The 24,023-nt window shown below is 36.3% G+C and overlaps 1 protein-coding gene across 2 annotated transcripts in view; it reads left to right on the plus strand.

The window, feature by feature from the left end:
- LOC131030928 (kinetochore protein SPC25 homolog) overlaps positions 1–15,450 on the plus strand; it is a 62,516-nt gene extending 47,066 nt beyond the window's left edge. The window contains exons 7-8 of one of the 2 annotated variants that reach the window (XM_057961892.2): positions 14,994–15,041; positions 15,285–15,450. In XM_057961892.2, the coding sequence (XP_057817875.1) occupies positions 14,994–15,010 (17 nt within the window). In that variant the 3' untranslated portion in view covers positions 15,011–15,041; positions 15,285–15,450. The remainder of the gene's footprint in view (positions 1–14,993; positions 15,042–15,284) is intronic. The other variant, XM_057961891.2, reaches the window with a different exon arrangement.
- The last annotated feature ends 8,573 nt before the right edge of the window (positions 15,451–24,023 follow it).

Genomic DNA, 24,023 nt, shown 5'->3' on the forward strand with positions numbered 1-24,023 from the left:
ATTGTTTGACCAATAAAACATCACGCGATCAATTAATTATTGACCTGCAGTTAGTAATAGCGGTTTATAATATTAACATCCCTCAACAACGGGTTGTAAACAGTGGTTCACAATATTAATTAACTCCATTCTATCACCATGGAATTATTGGTTCCTATTAGGGGTAATCAGTGTTAAACCGACACTTAATTAGCTAACACAATTGAAAACCATAGAATATTGTTTTATGATTATCAATAAATACTATTTTCTTGTGCAATAATACATTTACAGAATTTTGAGGGGACATGACAGAAGGACTATCTTCAATTCTAAAATCTCTCCACTTTAATGATTATGGAAGATTTCAATGCAACCTTGGTTCAATAATAAAAAACATATTGTTAGCATTTAGAAGAGGTTTGAAATAATAGAGTTTCAAATTAAGTTTATTATATAGAGTCACAAATTTGACACCCATTAGATTTATTGCTATGATTTTGATTAATATTTTACTCTTTAGTTTAATTCCCATATAACTTTTATGTCAATTTCTCAGTTATTATCTAATCCATGGTCCATACACTCACTTTCGTGGTTACTCAAAATGGAAACTAGTTAGATTTTGTAATTATCAAAGCCAATAAAGCTGATAAAATAAACTAGCAATTCATGTCAAATTTTGTTATTACTATAACTGGGAATGATGATAATATCAATTTGGAGATCACGAGTATTGATATCGGTGCAAGTACTGGGTCATGGAAAGACTTTGCTTCCAACTTTAACTTGGATACCATGTTCACTTTTAGTTTTGCGCAAGGTTTGAAATTACAAAAAAAATTTAGTGTAATATTGTGAAGCATTTGAGAAAAATCTAAAATTTCTTAACATTGTTGATGTCTTTTTATGCACTGTGCAACACAGAATAAAATACTAAGTATTCTATCCTCTCTTGAACAAAATCCTCACAAGTGCTAAACTGTGTGATCAAATGGGATGACTCCAAGGTTCCGAATGTTAGGTTTTGACGTGATCTTGGATAGACTCAGTGTGTATGATGTGATGTTGTTGGAATCACAAGGGGGACTTGCGTTGAACTTGAATGCTTGAATGTCGCTAGAACGTGGAAATTTACTTGATTTTTAAATAAATAGCAAAAGGGTTGAGAAAGCTAATCCAATCCTAGGAGTGTAAGAGTGATGGACAATCTTTGGTGAAACTCGACTAGACTTTTCTTTGCCATGCAAAGCAACAACTCCATAAAGTTTAGTGCAATCTCCTAAGGTAAGCATATGATGTTCAAATCACTACCACAGACATAGACACCATTAAGATGATGCATATCAATGAAGAAGTAGCAATTGAAGTTACGCTTGGCTAAATGAGTTCAGTTGACTACACAAGATACTTCACAATCAATGGAATACTAGTAGTATGATGTTCAAATCACTACCATGGACATAGACACCATTAAGATGATGGATATCAATGAAGAAGTAGCAATTGAAGTTAAGCTTGGATAAATGAGTTCAGTTGACTACACAAGATACTTCACAATCAATGGAATACTTGTAGTATGAACATAGGAATTTCACCATTAATCATGCACAAAGATCTTCCATGCATCTAATTAACATAAAAATAAATGAGAAGTAGAGACCATTCAAACCGCTCAATCAACTTATGAAGTTCACCATATCTTCAATGAAATTTACATGCTTCTTGCAACAATTTCTTGACAACAATCTCCCTTTTCTCCTATTCTACTCTAGCTATTTGCTTGCTACTTGCTAATATTAACTTGCTATTTGCTATTCTTGAACTATTAACCTGTACAAATGAAGAAGTAGAGCCTTATATAGTGCTCTTTTTACATTGAAGGGCTACTGAAGGGCTAGGATCAAATCCACATCAATGGCCAAGACTGAAAGCTGAAAACCCTAATTAGGGTTTGTTACACCCATTACAAAGCATTTAATGCTTGACCAATGACAAAATTACATTCTATAGGACAAATGTCCTTTATTGAATTTATGACCAATAGATGGTGAGGGTAGGTACATAAAATTTTGTGACCACATGTGGTGGCCATCTTCCTTGATGGATGAGTCAGATGCATTGAATTCGGACGCCTCAACTTGGAGTGACATGATGAGGTTAGTTGGCCTGAAGATGACTAGGCGCCACCTCATCTACTTGCCCCTTGTAACTCATCACAAGAGTTTGTGACTGTAATTCTTCTTGATCTCTTCACCCTTTATTTTCTTGTTTGGGAATTCCGCCTTAGTGCTGGATTTGATGTGGACCTTGATCTTTCCTCATGTGATGAAGTCTTCTTTGCCTTGCGGAAGTGCTCCTCTTCTCTCTAAGTCCACCTTCAAAAGTGCTGAACTTTCATCATCTTCATGTTGCATTTGCTCCATCTCTCATGTTGATAATATTGATGCTGACATCCTTGAATGAATTGATGAACTTGTATTCTGAATCTCTCTTTACATGGTGAAGCTCCTTCTCCTTTGCTTCCATAACCACAGAAGCAAACACACCTTGATCAAGATAAAGAAGAAAACAATATCATTCTTAGAATCTGAAATAAATTCCCTTTGTTTAATTTCTGATTTTCATCTTCAAGGTCTAATTCACTGATGTTCTAAAGATTGATTTGTCATACTTTCAGTCCGAGACTTCACTTTTCAGGTCTGATTTATGTCTCAAGTCTGATTCTGATTAAGTTTCTGATTCGAAATGTTTCAAGGTCTGATTAATCCTCTACGCATAAGCTTCTATCAGATTTGATACTTTTGACCTGATTTCAAACCCTTAAGGTATGATCTACTGATTTGGGTTTCAGCTCTCAGTTTTTTGACCTGATTCCTACCTAGATACATGCATGGTCAAGTTTTTGAGATGTCACTGGAAGTGACTTAGAACAGGTCGGACTTTTGACCATGCATTGACAGTGGTCGAGCTTTTAGGGGTGCATAGGAAGTTCGGGTTTTCAAGGGGGCATTGACAGTTATCAAAAAGTGATCGGGCTTTTGAAGCCTAACTGGAAATGCGATCAGCAAGGTCAGACTTTTGGATGTGCCCTGGCAGTTCGGACATTTAAGGGGTCACTGACAGTGACACTAGGAAGGTCGTTCTTTTGATGCATCATTGGCAGTGACATCAAAGGGTGATTGCAACTTGCTCACTTAGCATTTCACCATGCTTCCACCTACCACCATGCAACCTCTCCCATTTGAAACATCATTATCTATAAATTTCTAAGGCATTGACTCCAAAAACACTGATCTCAGTAAATTCATGAGTCTCCCAACCTGATCGGGCTTTAGGTAAGCATCTTAGAAATAATCTCAAGGCAGGTTGAAGATCTGACCACCAACTGGCAATGCTAGAAGAGGCAGGTCGGGGTTTTGGAAGGTCACTGATTGGAAGTGGTTGGTGTTTTTGATGAGCACTGACTATGCCAAAAAGAGATTGGACTTTTGAGACCCCATTGATAGGAAACGGTCGGACTTTTTAATGGTCACTGGCAGTGGCTCAAATAAGGTCAATTTTTGGATGAGCATTGACAGGGCATGGTCGGGCTTTTGGGTAGGCATTGACAATGCCTTGCTCGTGGTTTAGCCCTTGGTGGAAGTAAAAACTTCCAATCTCCGTGACATACATGCCTTCAAAATCGTTGATCATCCATTTGATCTCTCTCTCTCTCTCTCTCTCTCATCCTTTGAATTCATCCTTTGTCAATCATCATTAACATAGTCATCGCCTTAGACATTGTCTCCTCTAACCTTGGGCAAGGATTTGAGCATGCTCTAGCAGTCACTCAATGAGGTCATGGTTTGGATGGTGCACTTACTGTAAGTGGTTAGGGTTTTCACCCCTCATTAATAGTGACTCAAAGATATCAATTTTACTTGCTCAATCACTTCTATTTCTCAAAACATCAAGCACTTACCTCAAGAGATGTTCATCTTACTAAGTGAAAGGACTTCTTCACCTTGATCGGACTTTTAGAGGGTCATAGGACTTTTGAAGAGGCATTGACAGTAGGTTGAGGCAAGGTGGGGTTTTGGGGGGTCACTAATAGTGACTCAACTTTGCTCTAATTTGTGAGCAGTAGCACTCACCTCACCAACTCAAAGGTTCCCTCATCATCATCAAAGTCTTTCATTTTGTTTAAGCCTTCATCCTAATTGACTTGCATCTATCATCTCAACTCTCATGACTGATCTCCATACTTGTACTCGTTGTATCCATCTTTGAAGATGATCGAAATTGAAAGGCAAAACTAGGCTTACACCAATTCAAAGAGAGAGACATGACTTCATCATCTCCTGACAGCCTAAGGCACTTCTCAGATAATCTAATGCAACTCTGATTGTCATAACGTATCACGGTAGTCTCAACCCTTTGACCAAACAAGGCTACCGGCAACTTCCAAAGCCATATAGCCTCACACATCGCCATGCTAGCTGCTATGTATTTTGCTTCTGCAGAACTCAGAGCCACCGACTTTTGCTTCCTTCTGTACCAAGAGACAACTCCTAATCCCTAACTAAAGCAACACCTTGAAATGCTTTTCCTGTCCATTGTACTGCCTGCCCAGTTTGCATTAGTATAGCCTATCAACTTGATTCCATCACCTCGAGCATATCTAATCCCATACTCGATTGTACCACACAAATAACGCAACACATGCTTTGTCGCTATCCAATGCACTTTCTTTGGCTCAACCATGAATTGACTAAGAGAGTTTATTGCAAAGGATATATTTGGCCTGGTGTTGACCAAATACATGAGAGAACCAATCAACTACCTGTATAAGGTGGGGTCTACATCCTTCTCCCTGAATGTGTCTACCTTCTTCCAATTCGTGATAATGGTTGTAGAGATGGCTCTGCAATCCTCCATCTTGAACCTCCTCAAGATTTTGATGCAGTATTTCCCTTGCCCAAGGAAAATCTCTCCATCTGTCTGCCACACCTCCATGCCTAGAAAGTAGTGCATAAGTCCCAAATCCGTCATCTCGAACTTTGTTGCAAGGTCCCTTTTGCACTTCTCTATGAGCCCCAGTGAACCTGTTAGAAACAAGTCGTCCACATATAGAACAAGAATGAGAACCTCACCCTCAACCACCAAGTAGTAGAGGTTAGCATCCGCCTCACTCTTCACGAAGCCCATTCCTTGCAAGTAATCATAAATGCGCTCATACCACGTGCCCTGGGAGCTTGCTTGAGCTCGTACAAGGCTCTCTTCAATCTACACATGTGGGTCTCGCTGCTGTGTGCTACAAAGCCTTTTGGTTGTTTTATGTATACCTCCTCTTTCAACTCACCATGAAGGAATGCCATCTTGACATCCATTTAATGGATCTGCCATCCCATTTGTGTTGCAAGTGAGATCACAACTCGTATAGAAGTATACTTGGCCACTAGAGCGAATATCTCCTCATAGTCTATTCCCTCCTTTTGAAAGAACCCCTTGGCCACGAACCTTGCCTTGTATTTCTTGATGCTACCATATGCACCGTGCTTGATCTTATAGATCCAACATGATCCAACCACTGCCCTATCTATCGGTCTAGGCACAATCTCCCACACATCGTTCTGCATTATTTAGGTATACTCCTCAACCATTGCATCTTGCCACACTTGTTGTTGTGTAGTCTCCTGATAGCTGGAAGGCTTGCCATCTACTAACTGACTAATTAATGCCATATAGTCATTATATCTGGTGGGTTTTCTCCGTTGTCTACTGCTTGTCTTAGGAGCAAACTCCCGAGTATCCCTATGTGTCTATTGAACCTCACGGTTCTTGCTGCCAACTGTAGAGGATGAAATATCAACCCCCATATCTTCTTGATGCATCTCTTGGATTTGCTGCATTTGTTGCTCCATATTCTGTGAACTCTCAACACCTGAGCCTCTAGTAACTGTATGCATGCTTTGTTGCCTTTGATTTGGTTGGACAATCCTTGGAGCTTCTGCTGGTTGCTCACTCTAATCATTTGTTGGCAAATCTCTGGACCTTCTAAATGCCTTGCCCTCCATGAATTTGACATCACGCCTGACTATAATCCTCTTGGTCCCTGGAATAAATGTCTGATATGCCTTTGAGGTCTCGCTATACCCAACACAATACCCCCTCTCTACAGTTTGATCTAACTTGGAATGTGTATCCCCTGGAATGTGACAATATGCCAAACTCCCAAATATCCTGAAGTGAATGACATCTTCTTCCCAGTGAATGCTTCCTTTGGTGTCATCTTCCCCGGTACCTTATGTGGAACCTTGTTTTGTATGTATACCGTTGTACTGCATGCCTTTGCCCATAAGTAATGTGGCATATCCTAGTTATACAGCATAGCCTTTGCTGCCTCCGATATAGAACGATTCTTCCTCTCAGCACAACCCCATTCTGCTACGGGTTGTAAGGACCTATCCACTCTCTCTTGATTCCTGCACTGGTACAATACTCTTGGAACTCTTTCCCTTTGTACTTGCCTCCATTGTCTAATCGAAAAACCTTCACCTTCCTGCCTATCGAATTCTCCACAAGAGCTTTGAACTCTGGGAAGCGACTAAAAACCTCATCCTTTGTCTTCAAGACGTAAATCCGGGTCTCTTTGGAGAAATCATCAATAAAAGTTACAAAGTACTCGTATCCTATGAGAGATTTCATCGACATTGGTCCACATATGTCTGAATGTACTAGATCAAGAACACCCTTGGATCTGGTGTCACTCCTTGGAAAAGTTGCTTTCGCAAACTTCCCTAGCACACATCCCTTGCATACATCATCATGCTTTGTGCTCACCTCTAGAACACCTATCATTGTTTCATGAAGCAATTTAAGTGCTCCCTGATGTATAGGACCCATCCTCCTATGCCATAGCTCTCCTTGATCTCTAGGATTATTGCTGCTCATAATTGCCTTAGGAGTGTCAAACTGCAACCTGTAAAGTCGGTCGCTCCTAACTCCATTAATAACTATGGGTGATTTCCAATCCTTATGCTTGATTAATACATGCGCCCCTCTAAAGAGTACATTGTACCCTTTATCCTAAAGGACAGATACAAAAATCAGATTCATACCCAAGTCTGGCACATGCAACACATCATGAATGGGAATCGACTTGCCATTCTCCCTCTGAAATAAAACAATCCCTTTCCCAACTGGATTAAGTTTGGAGTTGTTTCCATAGAAATCTAAATTCTGATGTCCTCCTCCTTATAACTAGAGAAGTACTCTCTAACTGCTGTCATATGAAATGACACCCCACTATCTATATACCAAACACCCTGTGAGGTTGAGCTAGTCAGACAAGCTATGAGAGCAAACTTATCCTCCATTCTACTAGAAAGCTCATCTACACTTGTTGAAGTTGCCATCTGCTTTTTGCCTTTCTTTTTCGTTTTTCTTCCTTTGCGGGCAATCGCTGACATAGTGGCCAAACTTGTGACAGCCATAGCATTTGATCTTAGACAAGTCCTTTTTCTTCTTCTCATCTTTTGGACTCGATCCTTTGCTAGACCCCTTCTTCGCTTTCCCTTTTCCTGCTAGAGCCACGTTTTCTTGTTCCACCTCACTTTTCTGACTTTTATTGTTGGTTCCACTGACAAGACTTATTCTAAGCTCCTCCTGAGTGAAATCACTTCATAGTCGATCCCAACTTGTAAGGTGTCTCGTCCATTAATAACTTGAACAAAGACATCCCTCTGCTTAGTGAACCCATTCAAGGCTATTTGTACTAGCTCGTCATCATCTGGTTTATCTCCAACAGCAGCTAACTCATCCTTGACAAGTCTAAGTCTGGTGAGGTAACTTGTAACGTCTTCTCCCTTATTCATCCAGGTATTCCTCAACTTCTCCCTGAGAATCAGCTTCCGGTTAGTGGTAGCATTCTGGTATAGATTCAGAATGGCATCCCACATCTTCTTCGTTGTATCTAACTTTTCGATATGCGAAACTATATGGTCTTTAACACCGTCAAGGATTAGCCTCCTCGCCTTGGCATCTTCCTTCTTGTATGTTGAGAGCTATGTTGCATGTGTAGGTGCAAGTATAACACTAGTCACATATTCCTTGACACCATTCTCTTCCAACAATTAAAAAAATCTGGCTTTCTAGACACCAAAATTTGAGGCTCCATCCAATTTGTCTTGATTTCTTAAACCTGTTGAGGCCATCTCAAAAAAAGTAAAACCCAAAATAATTCGAAAGAGGCTGAACTGGGTTTTATAAACCCTCAATTTTATCTTCCTGTGCTTGTGTTGAGCTTTTTCTGCCCTCAAATCAGCTCTAATACCAAGTGAAAAATTTATTGCAATAATTGATTATTAAGCTCCTATCTAAATAGATTATTTGATTGCAGAAAATCAATTCACAACAAATATTGCAAATAACACAACCACATAGAATCACAGTAACAGAGAAAGAAATACACTAAACAAAAACACAATATTTTTTGGACAAATTGTCCCTGGAAAAACCCCAAAGGGAAAACCAGTTCAGAAGATGAGGAATTTTATTAAACTTCAGCAAATCAAGAGTTACATAAACTGCTCGCTTCTTACAGACAGAGCTCCGGCAATAGTTTTCTTCTCCGGAAATTCTTCCCTCAATTTTGTTGATGTTAATTAGGGAATGGCGGATTGCAATTGCCTTGGGCAACATTGGAATCCGCCCAAAAGGGGCTGGCCCCTTTTCTCAAACGTGTAGGGCAGGGACCTATACCTCACGGCAACATTAAGCCTCATGCCACACAACTTAAACCTCACGCCTCATGCTCAAATTGTTGATAAATAGGGCCGACCCTATTCACAAGGCAATTGCTAAAAAGGAAAAATATGATTAAAGATAATTATAAGGAAAGCCGACCTATCTAAAGGTTTAGCTCCACATATAAGTAAATGTAAAACTTCATTGTTATTCACTCATCATCTCTCTATGTGAAATATACCTCTCTTGACTGCGAAGGTTAAAGAAGCAAATATACCCATACTTCGGTACACTACAGCAGGACTGTAATGTCCCCTTTTGGGATTTCCCTAAATCTTGCCTTAGATTACTATTCCCAATTGATAAGGGAGGGTTAGAGAGAGGGTTCCTTTATCTTCTTAAAGGGAAAACAGTTTGACAGTCCCTTTATGTTTTCTGTTCTGCTAAAATATTCTCCCTTTTGATTTTTTTTTCATTTAGATCAGAGTGTAGATCAAACTTCTGTATATATCTGCATATTAATCTATCTGTATGTGTTTTCTATCTGCATATTAATCTATTTGTATGTGTTCTCTATCTGCATAAGGAATTCACCGGTAATCATACCCAGATGCTGTTATAAGCAATCAGTCAATTTCGGTGTGGCTTTCTGAAGGTATCTTTAAGTTTGATCCACCTGTGATGTTGATGTAATTCTGAGTGCACTGTATTTCTTTCCAACTGATTCATGTATTATGGATTAAGTATGAATGTCATACATATTGCAGTCTATATTAATATTACTACTGAATTCTGCATAAGAACATTATCAGGCTTCATATATCAAGCATACATATTAAGCACATCCCCAACCAAGAACAAAGATGTTACTGCCCGTAACTTAATAACAGTTCTGATTTGATCTGATCGATGGTGATCTCCTTGGATGCTTGGATTCCTTTCCTTTATATCCCTCAATGTGAGGGAGGGGTCACACCTCTTCACCATGTATGCCCTTTGGCAAGAGGCACACCCTTTCACCATCAACACCTTTGAAAGAGTGCAACTCTTAATTATTTCTGCCTTTTTGAAAGGGACGCAACCTTTCACAATCAGATCTGCACCTTTAACACCTCTGATTCCCAAATTATCCCCCTCAAATGAGGTTCTCTTCTCCCTTTTATATCTCATGTTTGAGGGAGTCGCAACTTTTCATTTCATATCTTTGACCATTCATTAACTTAATTAAAATTTAATTATATACTTTTATATTTTAATTTTAATTTTACTATTAAATTGTATTTCAAAGTGGGGACATTACAAGGACATCTCTAGGTTTGGCAAAGCACATTCAGAAATCTGTGAACCATCATTAGGAGTCAGCGAACTGTTGTGAATGCACAGCAAATTCCTTGAAAGCACAGCAAATCCTTCTTGAAGGTCTGCAATCTAGGTTAAAGGGGCAGCAAACAACAACGAAGTGACAGCAACCATCATTCATGTGACCGCAAGCTAATCTTGAAGGCAGCTACCTCAATCTGCCATCCTTCTTGTGACAGCAACGTCTGCATCTTCAAATACTTGAGATAAGTGTTGTAATGGTTACATGACTATAATCCATAATCAGATCTGAGGATCTTTTCTGGCTGGCTTTTTCCTCCTTGGAGGTTTTCCCAGGGTAACTGTGTCTTGTTCTTATTTTGTTAATTTTATGTTGTCACTAATTTCTAATTCTTTCAGCAAATCAAACTAATTTATAAACTAAATATAAATTCTGAGTTTATATCAATCTGAAAGTGTTAAAATTAACAAATTTCTATCGCTGAAATTTCAATACTATTGCATGCAACGCTATCACTGTGCCCTTGCTATCACCGCAAAACTGTTTGCTATCACTGCAAAACTTTCTCAAAAATTGTATTCTCCAAATGCCCATCGATCTCCTCTTATAATCTCTCAATGAAAAATCAATGGCCACGATCTAATCTTAATGGCTAAGATTATCTTGACTTCATCAAGTACTTTCTGGAAGTTTCCAATTACTTCCTAGAAGTCACTAGAGAAAAATCAGTAACTATCTAATAACTACCTATTAATTATCCTGGGGAGCTACACAAACTAACACCCTTGTCATTATGATGGCAATTAATTATTTGTGAACAATCATTATTTGATATAATAATGGCATGACATTTAGTCCAAGAAATTAAATGATCTAAACATGGGATAATTCTGCATGAAATATGATTCAAATGATTAATCAATGTCAAGTAGTTGCTGCTTCAGGAAAAAATGTTTTAGGGAAGAACCATTTGGGATAAAGTTTGGAAGAGTCCAGCTTTGGTTGCTTCCTGTGGATTAACTACTTTTCACAAATATTGTTACACTTCTGATATTGTAAGAGCAGCTTGCATGCCCCATTGTGAAAAAGGAGAGAAGATCATTCGCCACCTGTTTTTCAGTTTCCAATGCATTTTAGCGGATAGCATTTTGACGAAAATAGCGAGTTGATGTGATGTCTTAATCGTAAACCTAGTGAACTGTCGAAATCAATTATTTACCAGCGGCAAACACATTACAGAGCATAGAACTGTCACAGCAGCAAGAGATATGGTGCAGTAAAAGTGTAGCTTTTGTAACGGTTGGTTTATTTTTGCTGCAACATATCTCTTGCTGCAGTAACAGTTCTATGCTCTGTAATTCGTTTTAAAAAATTTGTTTCAATAAAAAATAAATTTGCCCAAAATTTATTTATGGCGGGCAAGAAATGTTTGTATATTCAAATGGCAAAAGCAGAGGGTTGGAGAAATATGTCAAATAAAATTTGAAATTAAATGTGAAGCTACAATTACACAAAAAGGCGAAGCGGGCTTATTTGTAAAAGCCAAAACCTGAGATTGCCAGATAGCACGAAAGTGAGATATTTATTTTCATGATAAACGCCATCTATTTCAAACTTCACCCAATAATAGTTGGGATCTGCCCCATAGGTACCTATGAACACGAAAAAGGAAACCCATCAAAGTAGAAACACGTAACTAGAGACTCCAAGGAACACGAATTTCCAGTTATATGCAATATATTACAACAAAAACTAATAATTCACCGAGCTTGTCACCCTTCTTAAGATATCAGACAAACTGTGGATTATTGTCTCCAACAGGTACGTACAAGGAGATTTCCAGATAATAACCAATCTTACATCAAGAAACAAGGAGATGCATGACGAAACCCGAAATGGCACAAACCATCTACAATAGTCTAGTTTTACTTGGCGAATGGATAATATAGGTCAACAAATAGTGGTTTCTATCAGCACTGACAGATTATTCTTAACATAAAGAGAGACATCACAATGGAGTAGCCGATCTATGGGTTGATATTTCAATAAATCACAGAGATGATACCACCTTCATGTCTATTAAGGTAGCTCACAGCTCTTGATTATATCAGCACAAAGTGACCACTCAATGACAAAATTGATCTTGATTTATCTATCGATGCTTGACTAAGTCGATAATAATCAACTAGTATCTACCATTATCTTGATGTCAGGTTATCTCATCGAAGACAACCACAAACTATTTTTAATTGCATAAACATATATTAGCACTTTCACAATACATCGTACAAGATAGAGTGCTCCATTTCCTTATCACCCTTCAATTTCTGAAACACAGAAGATTTGTGCTTGTCTAACGTAGTCGGACCCTTTCTTTATGAACCACCTTTGCAATATCTCTACTAGCTTGAGACCAACTCCACTGCATTGCCCAAAGAAACAAGAATGAAATTAATATTGATGGTTTTAATAATGCAGTTAGTGGGTGGCTTGTTGAATCTTTTGACAATTTGATACCCACGAGATGTTAATTGCTAAGCTAGTTACCAATGTGAATAATAATTTATTTTCAAAAATTATTTGATTCTTTGCTACTTATCAATATGTGTGAATATTAGTAATGCTTTAAATTGTCAATTAAAAATGAAGTTTAATATAAATAAAATGTTTCTTATCACCCTTAATCTTTCCAATCTTTTGGTACTTTGAGATCATCTCTATTGTCTATTCAAATGAATAATTATTGTATAACAATAATATTTATAGTATTTGACTCCTTTATCCTTGAAACACCTTTCTAATTGGTACTTTGAGGCCAACTCTACTACCTATCCAAGTGAACAATTAATCATATTAAATTGATAATTATAATAATAATAATTATAGTATAATCAGTATGAACAATTCTCCAATCTAAAGTATAATAACATTATCATAAAATGGACATTTTGTATAATTTTCCAATTCAAATATGAAAGAAATTAATTGCTTATAAATTAGTTATTTTGATATATGAGAGTTGCAACCATTTAATAGTTATAAATCTAATGGTAAAGAAAAGAGTTTATAGTTCAAAATGTAACCTAAAATTAGGTACATGACAAACAATTCCTTGTTAGATGCCTCTCGTTTATGCTCCCATCCTTAGAGCCCAAGCACCCAAGTCTTTTGCACTTGGTTTAACATCTTTCTTGCCATTGCTATCCCTAGATGCATCTATTGCATGCTTTGGTGTTGACATCAATTTGTGTGTTGTTCCTTCCTTATTTGAGGACTACACTCAGAGGGATTTCATGTCACCAGTATTTGCACTTGGAGATGGCTTAGATTTTTATTTTGCTCGCATTGGAGCTTTAATTTTTTGACAATGGCATTGGAGTTGGGATTGGTAACAATACCAAGTCCTTGCTTGCTACTGGGGCTACCTCTCCTAGTCACCCTCCTGGTGTTGAAGTTGTGGGGTTGGGGTGCTAGTCCTATGCATATATTTTTCGTACAAGAAATGTACATCCTTGAAGGAATAAATTCCGTAATGCACAATCTTCCCATGTGGTAGTTTGTGGATAGCACATGCTTAAAAGTGAAGATTTTTATCTACATAAGGGCTTGGTTTACAAATTTAACAATGTTTGGCCTTCCATTTTCAATTTACAAAAATGAATCTTGGATTCTTAGAAGCCTCTCATTAGGAGCAAGATCAATCTCTTCCTTTTTATTAGGGGTTTCTTCATTGTGATTTTTGACTCTTCAAAGGACCAAGATTTGGTGCTTTGTGGTGAGTTATGAATGCAGGGAGAGCACTTTGCCTTGTTCAAGCCTTGGACTATCTCCTTCAACCCCCTTTTTGAATGTCTTAATGTTAGACTTGTATGGGTTCACATGTTGAATCTTCCTCTTCAATTTTTGCAAGAGGCTTGCTATGAGGCTAGAATCAATGTTATTCATCATTTCTTGAAGGTTAACTCTACCACTTACTACATCGACAACTCTATATTTGCTCATATTTTGGTGGATATTGATATCCCTAAGTATCTTCACAAGCATATTATTTTCATGGTGGGGGACAAACTTTGGACTCAACTTCTTGATAGTGAGGATCTCCCATTCAATTGTAAATGTTGCTTTACCATTAGCCACTTGGTTGTCAATTTCGCACTCTCAACACAAGGATGTGATGATTTGGAGGAAGTATGCTCATGAAGATCACTTGACTATTCATGTCTTTGCCTCTTTAGTTGACGATTCTTTTCAAAATAATGATTCTTTCCAGGATGTTGGATCTCATGTATTTGGTGTGACTTCGACGAGTCTTGCTCTTTTGCTCCATTAGCTCCTCTTGGTGAGTCCCACCAACCTTTTGCTCTAATTGCTCAATCTACTATATCATTCACTTTGGATCTACTACAATCCACTCATAAGGTGGTGATTCGACATTTGGCTACTTTGTCTTGGCATTCCTCTTTTCCTATTATGCACATAGATGGGTCTTTTGTGGAGGATTTCCCCCTTCTCTTAGACTTAAAGAATTGGAAGATGGTATTTATTGTACAGTTCTACAGAGGTGAAAGAAAGATCTTTTCCAAATTTGTCTTCCAATCACATATAGAGTGAAGGGTGTGAGATTGAACATGGTTGGGTTTGATAATGTTTAGGTTGGATCCTAGTGAACCTTGTTATTTCCTGCCTGTTTAGAATGAAGGGTATGAGATTGAGCATGGTTGGGTTTTGTAATGTTAAGGTTGGATCTTAGTGAACCTTGTTATCTCTCGCTTTTTTGTTGGGTTAGTATGTGCTTGGTAGCTTGGTTGCAAATGTGTCTTACTTTGATATGATTTGACAAGTTATTTTATTTGTTCCAATTCTCTTGGCACACATTTTGTTTTCTTGTTAAATGCTTTGTTGCACAAGAGTTTGGACTCTTTTGAAGCTTGCTTTTATGAATATCAAAATAATTTGTTGTCAGATTACAAAGAGGGCTAAACACCAATTTGTTGTGGTGACTTGAAAAAAGGTATCTTCTTTTTTAGAAGTTCTAGTATACATTTATTTTCGTTTAACGTGTCCACTATATAATAGTATTATACATATTAATATAAAGATCTAATATAAATCTTAAATTAGGAAAACTTAAAAACCCTTTAAGATTTTGTTGTAAATTTAATGTTTGTTATACTTATTTTTAGAAATCAATTTTGTTTTAGTGTGAGTTTTATGTTATATGAATTAATTTTTAACATCTTACTTTTTTTTCTAGGTACTTATGTTGGGAAGATTGAAGGATAACATCAATAAAGCAAATTGTAAAATTACACTTTACAGAGAGATGTATATTCTACATGCTCCGTTGTATCCTTGATTTGTTCTTAAAAGAAATTAACATTATTATCATTCCTTTGTATTTTAATAAAATGATTTTTTTTTATTCTTCTAAATTTTTTCAATAATATTTAAATAATCATTTAGTTAGTGATCAAGATGAATGAGTCCAAAACCAAATGCACATAGAAAGCATAGTTTTTGTAAATTTTATAAGTTCTTGAGAAGTTGATTAAAGAATTAGAAAGCTTAATCTCTTATTCTTTGTTTCTTTGTACTTCCTCCTTTTTAACATACTTATAATTATGTGGAAGTTGAAGGAGATTAACTTTCTTGTTTATTATGATAATTGATGTAACCATTATTTTCCTTTATATCATGTTTACAACCCATCATTATAGCTAATAATTTAAAATGGTTTATTCAATGACCTAATATATAAATAACTTATTTATTATCTTATTAGATAATCAACATATATTTTTATGCTAATAAAAGCAAGTTATAAAAAGATAGAATAAGAAAAGTTCCCATAAGATCTATTTTAAATTTACTTTTTCATTTTTATAGATGGACATTTACATCAAAATTATCTTTTAATTTTTAATTAAAAAATGTTGTCATTTTTTTATTGAAAAAATGTTTCTAATAATTATATGTTCAGAGCAAAGGTTATACATAAACAAGAAATTCAAAGAAAATAATATGTCACTCTTTTATTTGCATGTTACATTGTAATTGAGATATATGAATCTATATAACTTGTTTTGATATTGATCAAATAGATAAAAGTATGTTTCCTCGTAATATTGATTGACCATAAAAAGATAGAATAAGAAAAGTTCCCATAAGATCTATTTTAAATTTACTTTTTCATTTTTATAGATGGACATTTACATCAAAATTATCTTTTAATTTTTAATTAAAAAATGTTGTCATTTTTTTATTGAAAAAATGTTTCTAATAATTATATGTTTAGAGCAAAGGTTATACATAAACAAGAAATTCAAAGAAAATAATATGTCACTCTTTTATTTGCATGTTACATTGTAATTGAGATATATGAATCTATATAACTTGTTTTGATGTTGATCAAATAGATAAAAGTATGTTTCCTCGTAATATTGATTGACCAATCTAAAATCTAAATGATTAAAAAAAAACATGGTAGCATGTGTATACTAAGAAATAATTATAAATTGTTAGTGATGATTGTGAATTTTTCTAATGCAAATGTGAGAAATATGAAATATAAAATTGAGGTAGAACATGACTAGTTAATATGTTACAAAAATATATGGATTTGAAGTTTTTGTAAAAATTGTGTTTTAGTTATTTGAAACAATCTTGTGGATCACACTTCATGATTTATCATTTGAATAAAATGAAAAAGATAATTAGATTATAAGAGTTACATGATATAGATAGTTAAAAGATGTCAATGAGAATACAAACAATGGAGAAAGAAGCTTTATACTTAATCTAATAAAATTTCATGTATAATATTGTATATGAATTTTGTAAGTGAACATAAGTATTGAAAATTTTAACCATATAATTTAGTGACTTGTAAATAATAAATTGAAGAGGACAATTCTTAAACTACTTATATGAAATGCTTGATTATATTTTTTATAATTTATTTCATATTTATTGCGTGCATGTTTGCATTTTTGTATGTGAAGTTTTAATATGAAATGAACTACTTGGTGTTAAAGAATTGGGAGGCACTCATTACCAAGGAGTAAATCTTTAAATTTATATGAATACACTCTGTTTTGATTTGAATAAGTGGTCACCTAAGTATTTAAGGGTCTTAGTCATTATCAATAGATAAGTTTGGTAATATATAGTGAGTATTGGTAATTGTTGTTGTATTTAACAAAATCGAAAATTGAAATCAGATTTTATTGAAATCTTTATTTTGAGATATATTTATTTATATTTTTAAAAATGATATTTTGTAGATTGTTATGTTAATTTTTTGAAAAATGTAAGTCTATAATATATTTCAAAAAAATTACATATCAAAATATATTTCATAAATAATTTAAAAGGTTTTGTTATTAAAATAAGATTTTGAAAATTTTTGGGGATTCTTCTAAATTCACTTTTCTTATACTCTTATGTTTCTTTTCTACAAAAAAAAAAAAGAGGATCCCATGCACTATATGAATGAAAGTTCTTTGCTTGAAATACTAAGTTGTTCATTAAATTGGATGGCCTCCTCAAAGCAATTGTTTTTTTACAAAACATTTGAAATACAACAAATCATTTTTTTTTAAAAATACCAAATGTTGCCTAAAGACTTGTTCAGTAATATTTCAAGAAATTTTACTTTTATATGATAAAGTAAATATAAATAAAATCTTGTTTGGTTTGGGCTTGCTAATGGGCTTTTGAGGGCTAATCCTCAGAGAAAGGTGAATCAAGACAAAAGTGGACTTCGCCAGATAAAGGGTGGACTAAGGTTAATTTTGATGGCGCTTCGAGGGGTAATCCAGGGGTCTCTGGAGTTGGGGTAATAGCCGGAGATGATTGTGGCAACACTTTGGCCATAGGTGCTAAAAGATTGGTGGATGGATCGAACAATGTTGCTGAGTGTCAAGTGGCGTTAGAAGCCATTCTCATGGCTAAGAGATTGGGAGTGAAGAAACTCCATTTGGAGGGAGACTCTCAAATTGTGGTGAATGGGATAGCTAGAGGCTGAATGGAGGTGTGGCACTTAGACATGCATGTTCGAAGAATGAATCTTCTTTTGTGTGGGTTTGAAGATTTTAAGGTGACTCACGTCCTCAGAGAAGCTAATTTGGAAGCTGACAAGCTTTCAAATGTGGGAGCGAATGGCTCTTTGGTAAATAACTTTAGATTGTTCGAGGACTTTAGAAATGTGAGTTCTTATGATTTTGGTGGTATTGCTAATAACTTAGGAAAGTGAACCCAAGCTTGTTTTTGAAATGACCGTTTGTGTCCCTGGACTTGTGGGAAGTAATGATCCTCGTAGATTGTGTTCAACGAGGTCTTTGCAAGTGGCCTTGCGGTGATGGGTGATGATGGAGGCAATCAGTGTGAAGGCTTGGTGATGATGCTTGGTTTTTCTGCGATTTGTGTGGAGCATTCATGACTTGTGATGGTGGTGGCTTTTTAAAGCCTTGGTTTTATGTTCCCTGGCATTTTGCAGTGGTTGGTTTTCGGTGGTAGGCTGTGTGTGCAGGATTTGGTGCAGAGGCGAGTCAGGATGGAGGCAAATTTTTCTTTGATGACGGACGGGCAAATGCCTGCTTTTCACGGCCTGATCTCGAGCAATAGGTTGATGAATGTTTTCAGGGTGGATGGAGAGGATTTTTGGAGGGCAGCGAGGTTGATGTTTGGGGAGGAAGTTTTGACGTCGAATTGTCGGCCTAGAACTAACCTTGATATCTCGTCGCTATCCGTTGCCTTGGCCTTGCTGGTGGGTAAGTCGACAGAGGGAGTGCAACGAGTCGCATCTTTGGTGTTGAGACCCAATTGGGTGGGTGGCTTGCAGGAAGTGGTGGCTCGAGCCGTTGTTGGCGAGGGGCTGAAGTCGATGGTTGGACCGTGGCGGAGGATTGGTGTAGATGTGGGGGAGCTACAACTGTTCGTAATCTGGTCGGCTTCTCGACCATTTGATTTGCAGGTGGAGAATGCAAGGAAGGGATGGGGAGAGATTGTGCAGTATGTGCGTAAGTTGGGGCCGACTGAGCAAGTGAAAATTCACGGGAAGGTGACCCCAATTCGGTCTGAGGCTCCGCTGGATGAAGATGGGAGGCCTATGGTTTGACATTAGATTCCACGGAAGCAGATAAAGGTCGTGGAGCGTGGTTCACTGTGTGGTGGCGGGCCGAGAACGGTGCCAAGTGGAGGGAGTGTGATGCACAACGCGGGCCCAGCTGGGGTATTCCTAACTTCTCGAGGGAAGAGGCCTTGGGATGGTTTCAGTAGTTAGGTACTCTAGGATATTCGGGTCCTTCTTTTTGTGGGGCATGTGTTTGTATGTGGTTTTTTGTGGTTGTTGGCTCTGTTGGGTTGGTGTTTTTTGGGTTCCTATGTTGTAATTGGGGTGAGTCCCCTTGTTGTGGCAAAATGTTTATCTGCTTTTTGGATGTAAATCTTTCCTATTTTATGCAATATATTATCCTGGTTATCGATCAAAAAAAAAAATCTTGTTTGGTTCTAAAGAAGTTCGATTTATGTAAAAGAATGATAATTAAATAACAATAAGTTTGGTTTTTAGATGACTTGTTGCTAAAAATATATTGGACAAGTACTTCAATGTTTTAAACATAATTTTAATTAGTAATTTTATTTGTAATTTTATTTTTTATATTTACAGGTTTTTCTCATAGTGTGTTGGTTAAGTGATGGTGGTGTTGTTGTATTCACCAAGGTTCAAACCTCCATTGGGCCATTGTGATCGTAGGCTCGTGCTTTTGTTAATCCAATGTGCTCACGTGTTTAAGCCTCAACATAATTAAATAGGGATATGTCCCCTATATGTAACCTCATCTGTTCATAGCTCCAGGTCAAAAGCATTTCATGTGGTATTGGAGGGAACGTCATACTAGTGTCATTGTTCATGTTTAAAAATTTACTCGACAAACCTCTAATAACATGATGTTTTTTATTAAAATAAGTAGCAAAACAAGAGTGTTGGCCCTTTATGCAAATAGCTCGTTGGTGGCAAAAAGAAAGGCATCAAAACAAGAGTGCTAACCCATAACAAACCTAGGTTGGGTAGGCCCACCTGCGACAAACAATAGTCTGGGCAATACTACTATATATTTAATATTTGTTTGATGCACTAATGTTCTTCTAATAATTAAATTTATATTTAATTAATTCATTTCAACCTTATTCTACTATTTTAATTAAGTAAATTTATTTAAATTAAGATTATTAACTATAGTCCAACTATTAAATAAATCTATCAATTTATTTAATTTCCCCCTTTCCTCTCATTTAAATAAATTAAACATTTATTTAAAAACCCCCAATCAAACTCACTATTTAAATAAATAAATATTTATTTAAAATAATCATCCAATGCAAGTTGCACATTTAATTGAAATAAATAAATTTTAATTTAATTAAAATCCTATTTACCCTCACCCACTTGTATTCTCCTACAAAGCCCACTTGCTCACTAACCCTTCTTCTACATTCTTCTAATCACTTCCATTTTAGCCTAAACCAACTTCTAATCACTTGCACAATCCTAATCCCAAATTAACCCTCAACCCATCATCTCACCCATGTAAAACTCTTACAGAGTCTTAAATGGTTCCCTTCTTCAACACACTAACCCACATGGATCTTACCCCTTTGACACAGGTCTAACCATGGGTAAACCTTGCACAAGAGTTTACCCATTGGATAAAGGCTTTATCCAATAACCTAACCACATGAGGTTACCCTCATGTCCCCTCAAGCATTTAATGGTTCTCCCCGCTCCTCTCAAGCCCTCTCATTTTGCCACTTGTCACCATTGCATTGGTGGAAGTTGCAAGCATGGATTGAGGATCATGCCTCTCTCATGCAATCCTAGCCCTCCATAAGCCAGATCAATCTTGACCCTTCAATCAACCATTTTCCCTATAAAAGGAATCCTCATCCGCAAGCAAAAAAGGAAGCATTTTTAAGCATTATTATTATGTTAGCATAGATACTCACATTGAGCTTTGTCGTAGCAATTCCATTTGTGCATTTGCATAGCAAGAGAAGTTCATTTTCAACCATTCAATCCTTCATTTGGCATCCATGGCTACATGCTAAAACTGAGAGCTCTACTCAACCAAGCATTTGGATCTTGGGGAGTCAAAGAACAAGGGAGATCTATCAAGAGCAAAATTGGAGCATCTTAGGAAGTCTTCTTACTCTTCTTTCACTTTTTTATGTTGCATTTGTATGCTTTTCATCTCCTTTGATATGCATTTGAAGGTTTTTAGAGTTTGTTATGCTTATTTGGTTTTTGGTTGGGACTAACTACACTAAACTCTTTGAGCTCTTATTTGTGTGTCCCCTTTCATGTGCATCATTTTGGCACCCACCGTGGGGCCTTCCCACAGCTTTAAACATTTTCACGAAGGTTTTTCATGCAAGTTTTTCAAGCAGGTTTTTCTGTAGGTTCAAGACGCAAGTTTTTCCACACATGAAGAGAGCCCAATTTTGTAACACACAAAAAAAATGATTTTAGGCTTGTGAGCCCACTATATTGGACTAACATTTTGAGGGTTTTGTAGGTCCTAACTTTTCTTGCAGATTTCTAAGGAAGATTAATTTTTATTTTACTTTTGTTTCAAGTTTTCATTTCTTGCTACAAAGGTTTAAAAAAAACTCACACTTCATTTCTTGCAAGGTTTAAAAAGAATTTTACACTTCCTTTTGGTGCTAGATAAAAATAATATTTTTTTCTTTGGTGCTATAAAAAAGAACTTCACTTTTTCTTTCTTGTAAAGGATAAAATGAAAAACAAAAAGAACCATTATTTTTGCAAGTAGCTCATATTTCATTTGGTGCAAACTAAAAAGAACAAGTAAATTTCATTTTCTTGTTACAAAAGGTAAAAAGGACAAAACACACTTCATTTTGCAAGGTAAAAAGAACAAGCCACCTTTTTCAAATTTCAAGTTCTTGTTTTTCTTGCAAGGTTTTTCAAAGTTTTCAAAGTTCAATTATTGCAATTATTGGATAAAAAGAACACTCATTATTGCTATCTTGGTTAAAAAGAACACCATGTTTGTTGGAGCAACATCTCCAAGTAGCAATTAGATCACATTGCAATGATGGGATAAAAAGAACTACATATCTGCTTTGTCTGCTGATAGGCTTATGCTCTCCCCTTAATTGGGTGACCAAAACGCTAGACTCGCTTTCATTTTTTTGCAATTAGGCTAAATCCTTTTAGCAAGCTTTCCCTCCTGAGAAGCCCATAAGGCCTGTGAGAGGGGAACGATCTAACTGGGGAACGATTAACACCAAGTACTCCAACCCACTATAATCAAATGTGGATTGTAATGAAAATCACATCCAACGGTAGTGTTCACTGATAGTCTTCCCCTAGTATCCTCGAGATGCGTAAAGCCTTTGTTCTAAAGATTGGGAAGCCTCTTCAGGGAGTTTATCATTAACACACCGAACATAACCCTTACTGCAAACTTTAAGTGTAGAAGCCAAGCTGAGTTAGTTATCCAAACATTTTTTATATTATAGTACAAGGGTGGGGAAGAATCCGCCCCCAAGACACCATATATATTCCAAGAAAATGATCCAATTGAGACGAGAATCTCTTTGGTTCAATTTCTGGTAAAAGGCAAAAAAACAAGCGCACCCTTGGGTGTGACAAGGTTGTTTGAGTTGATGGAGTATCAGGATGTGAGCTATAATATTATTAATGACCTTTTTGACAATAGAAGAGTCTGACTGATTTGTATTCGATTGTTCAAAAAACCTGTGAAAAACAAAGAGGGTTTGAAAAGATCCTAGACAATACACATTTCATCATATTTAATTCAAAGCTACCAAGAGAAGAAGTGTTATGTGCTTGATGTGTCTTCTTGTCAAAATCAAACATTCAAAACAAGTGCATATCCTCAACTAATCAAAACAAATCACAACAAATTTTGCAAATGTGTCATCTCATCAAGTCCCTCAAGCATATCAAGAAGTCTATTCATCGCCGATTCAAGAAGAAGAAACCTAGCCAAAAAGAGATCTTAAAGAAGACAAAATTTCTCAACATAAATCACAAACTCTTGTTCAAACATCAAACATTCCTTCACCATTTTCATGATTATCTACATCGTCATGGAAATGAATTTGATGAAGAATCTTTAAAAACTCGTGCCTTTCAACAAAGATCCGCCTTATCCCAATTTCTCAATAGAAGTGGTCAAATCTCATTGTCATATCTACCTCATCAAGAAATCACCTATTGAGTCATTTCCCATCTAAGGAAGTCTTTCATCAACTCGTCGTCTTTCAAAATCTCATCCACCGTCTTACATTCCACAACCTGTAATCACTTAATAGAAATTCCAAGGTTTTACATTCACAATCAAAATATCAAAATTGCTTTCAACTCTAAAAAAAAAACACATAGAGGATCTTAGTTCTTTCGAATATTTCTCATCACAGCAACAAAAATTACTCTCTAGTGTGTCTCTACATCTAGGATCAATCATCCTAAGGGGCATTACTAAGCATCATGGATAGGTTAAAACTAGCTTTTGAGTGCATCCTCTCATGGTTAGGTAGCTTGTGATTTATAAACACGAACCTTGTTACACCTCATCTTACAATTGTTGAACACCAAGCGAGCAATCCCAAAGAGAACTTTGTTAACAACCAACCTTTTTAGTGAAAGAGATCACTCATCCACAAACATTTCAACTCAATCATCACCATTGTCAAATCTTGGAACTGTAAGAGGAGATCAACCACCCACTTTTCATTCATTTCACTTCCAAAACACAAAACTTCAACACGGCTAGACTAGGTCTCTGATAGGGAGGTAGGGCAAGGGGGTTGCCCAATAGGCTTGTATTTTTACTAAGTGATAGGTCCTTTGCTAGTTTCCAGGTGTAGTCACCAAAATAAGAGTGCAAAAGGTTTATAGGCAACCTAGCAACTCACCTTGATCCACCTCCCTGAGTCAAAC

The sequence above is a fragment of the Cryptomeria japonica genome, chromosome 5 (assembly GCF_030272615.1).
Source record: "Cryptomeria japonica chromosome 5, Sugi_1.0, whole genome shotgun sequence".
Taxonomy (NCBI): Eukaryota; Viridiplantae; Streptophyta; class Pinopsida; order Cupressales; family Cupressaceae; genus Cryptomeria; species Cryptomeria japonica.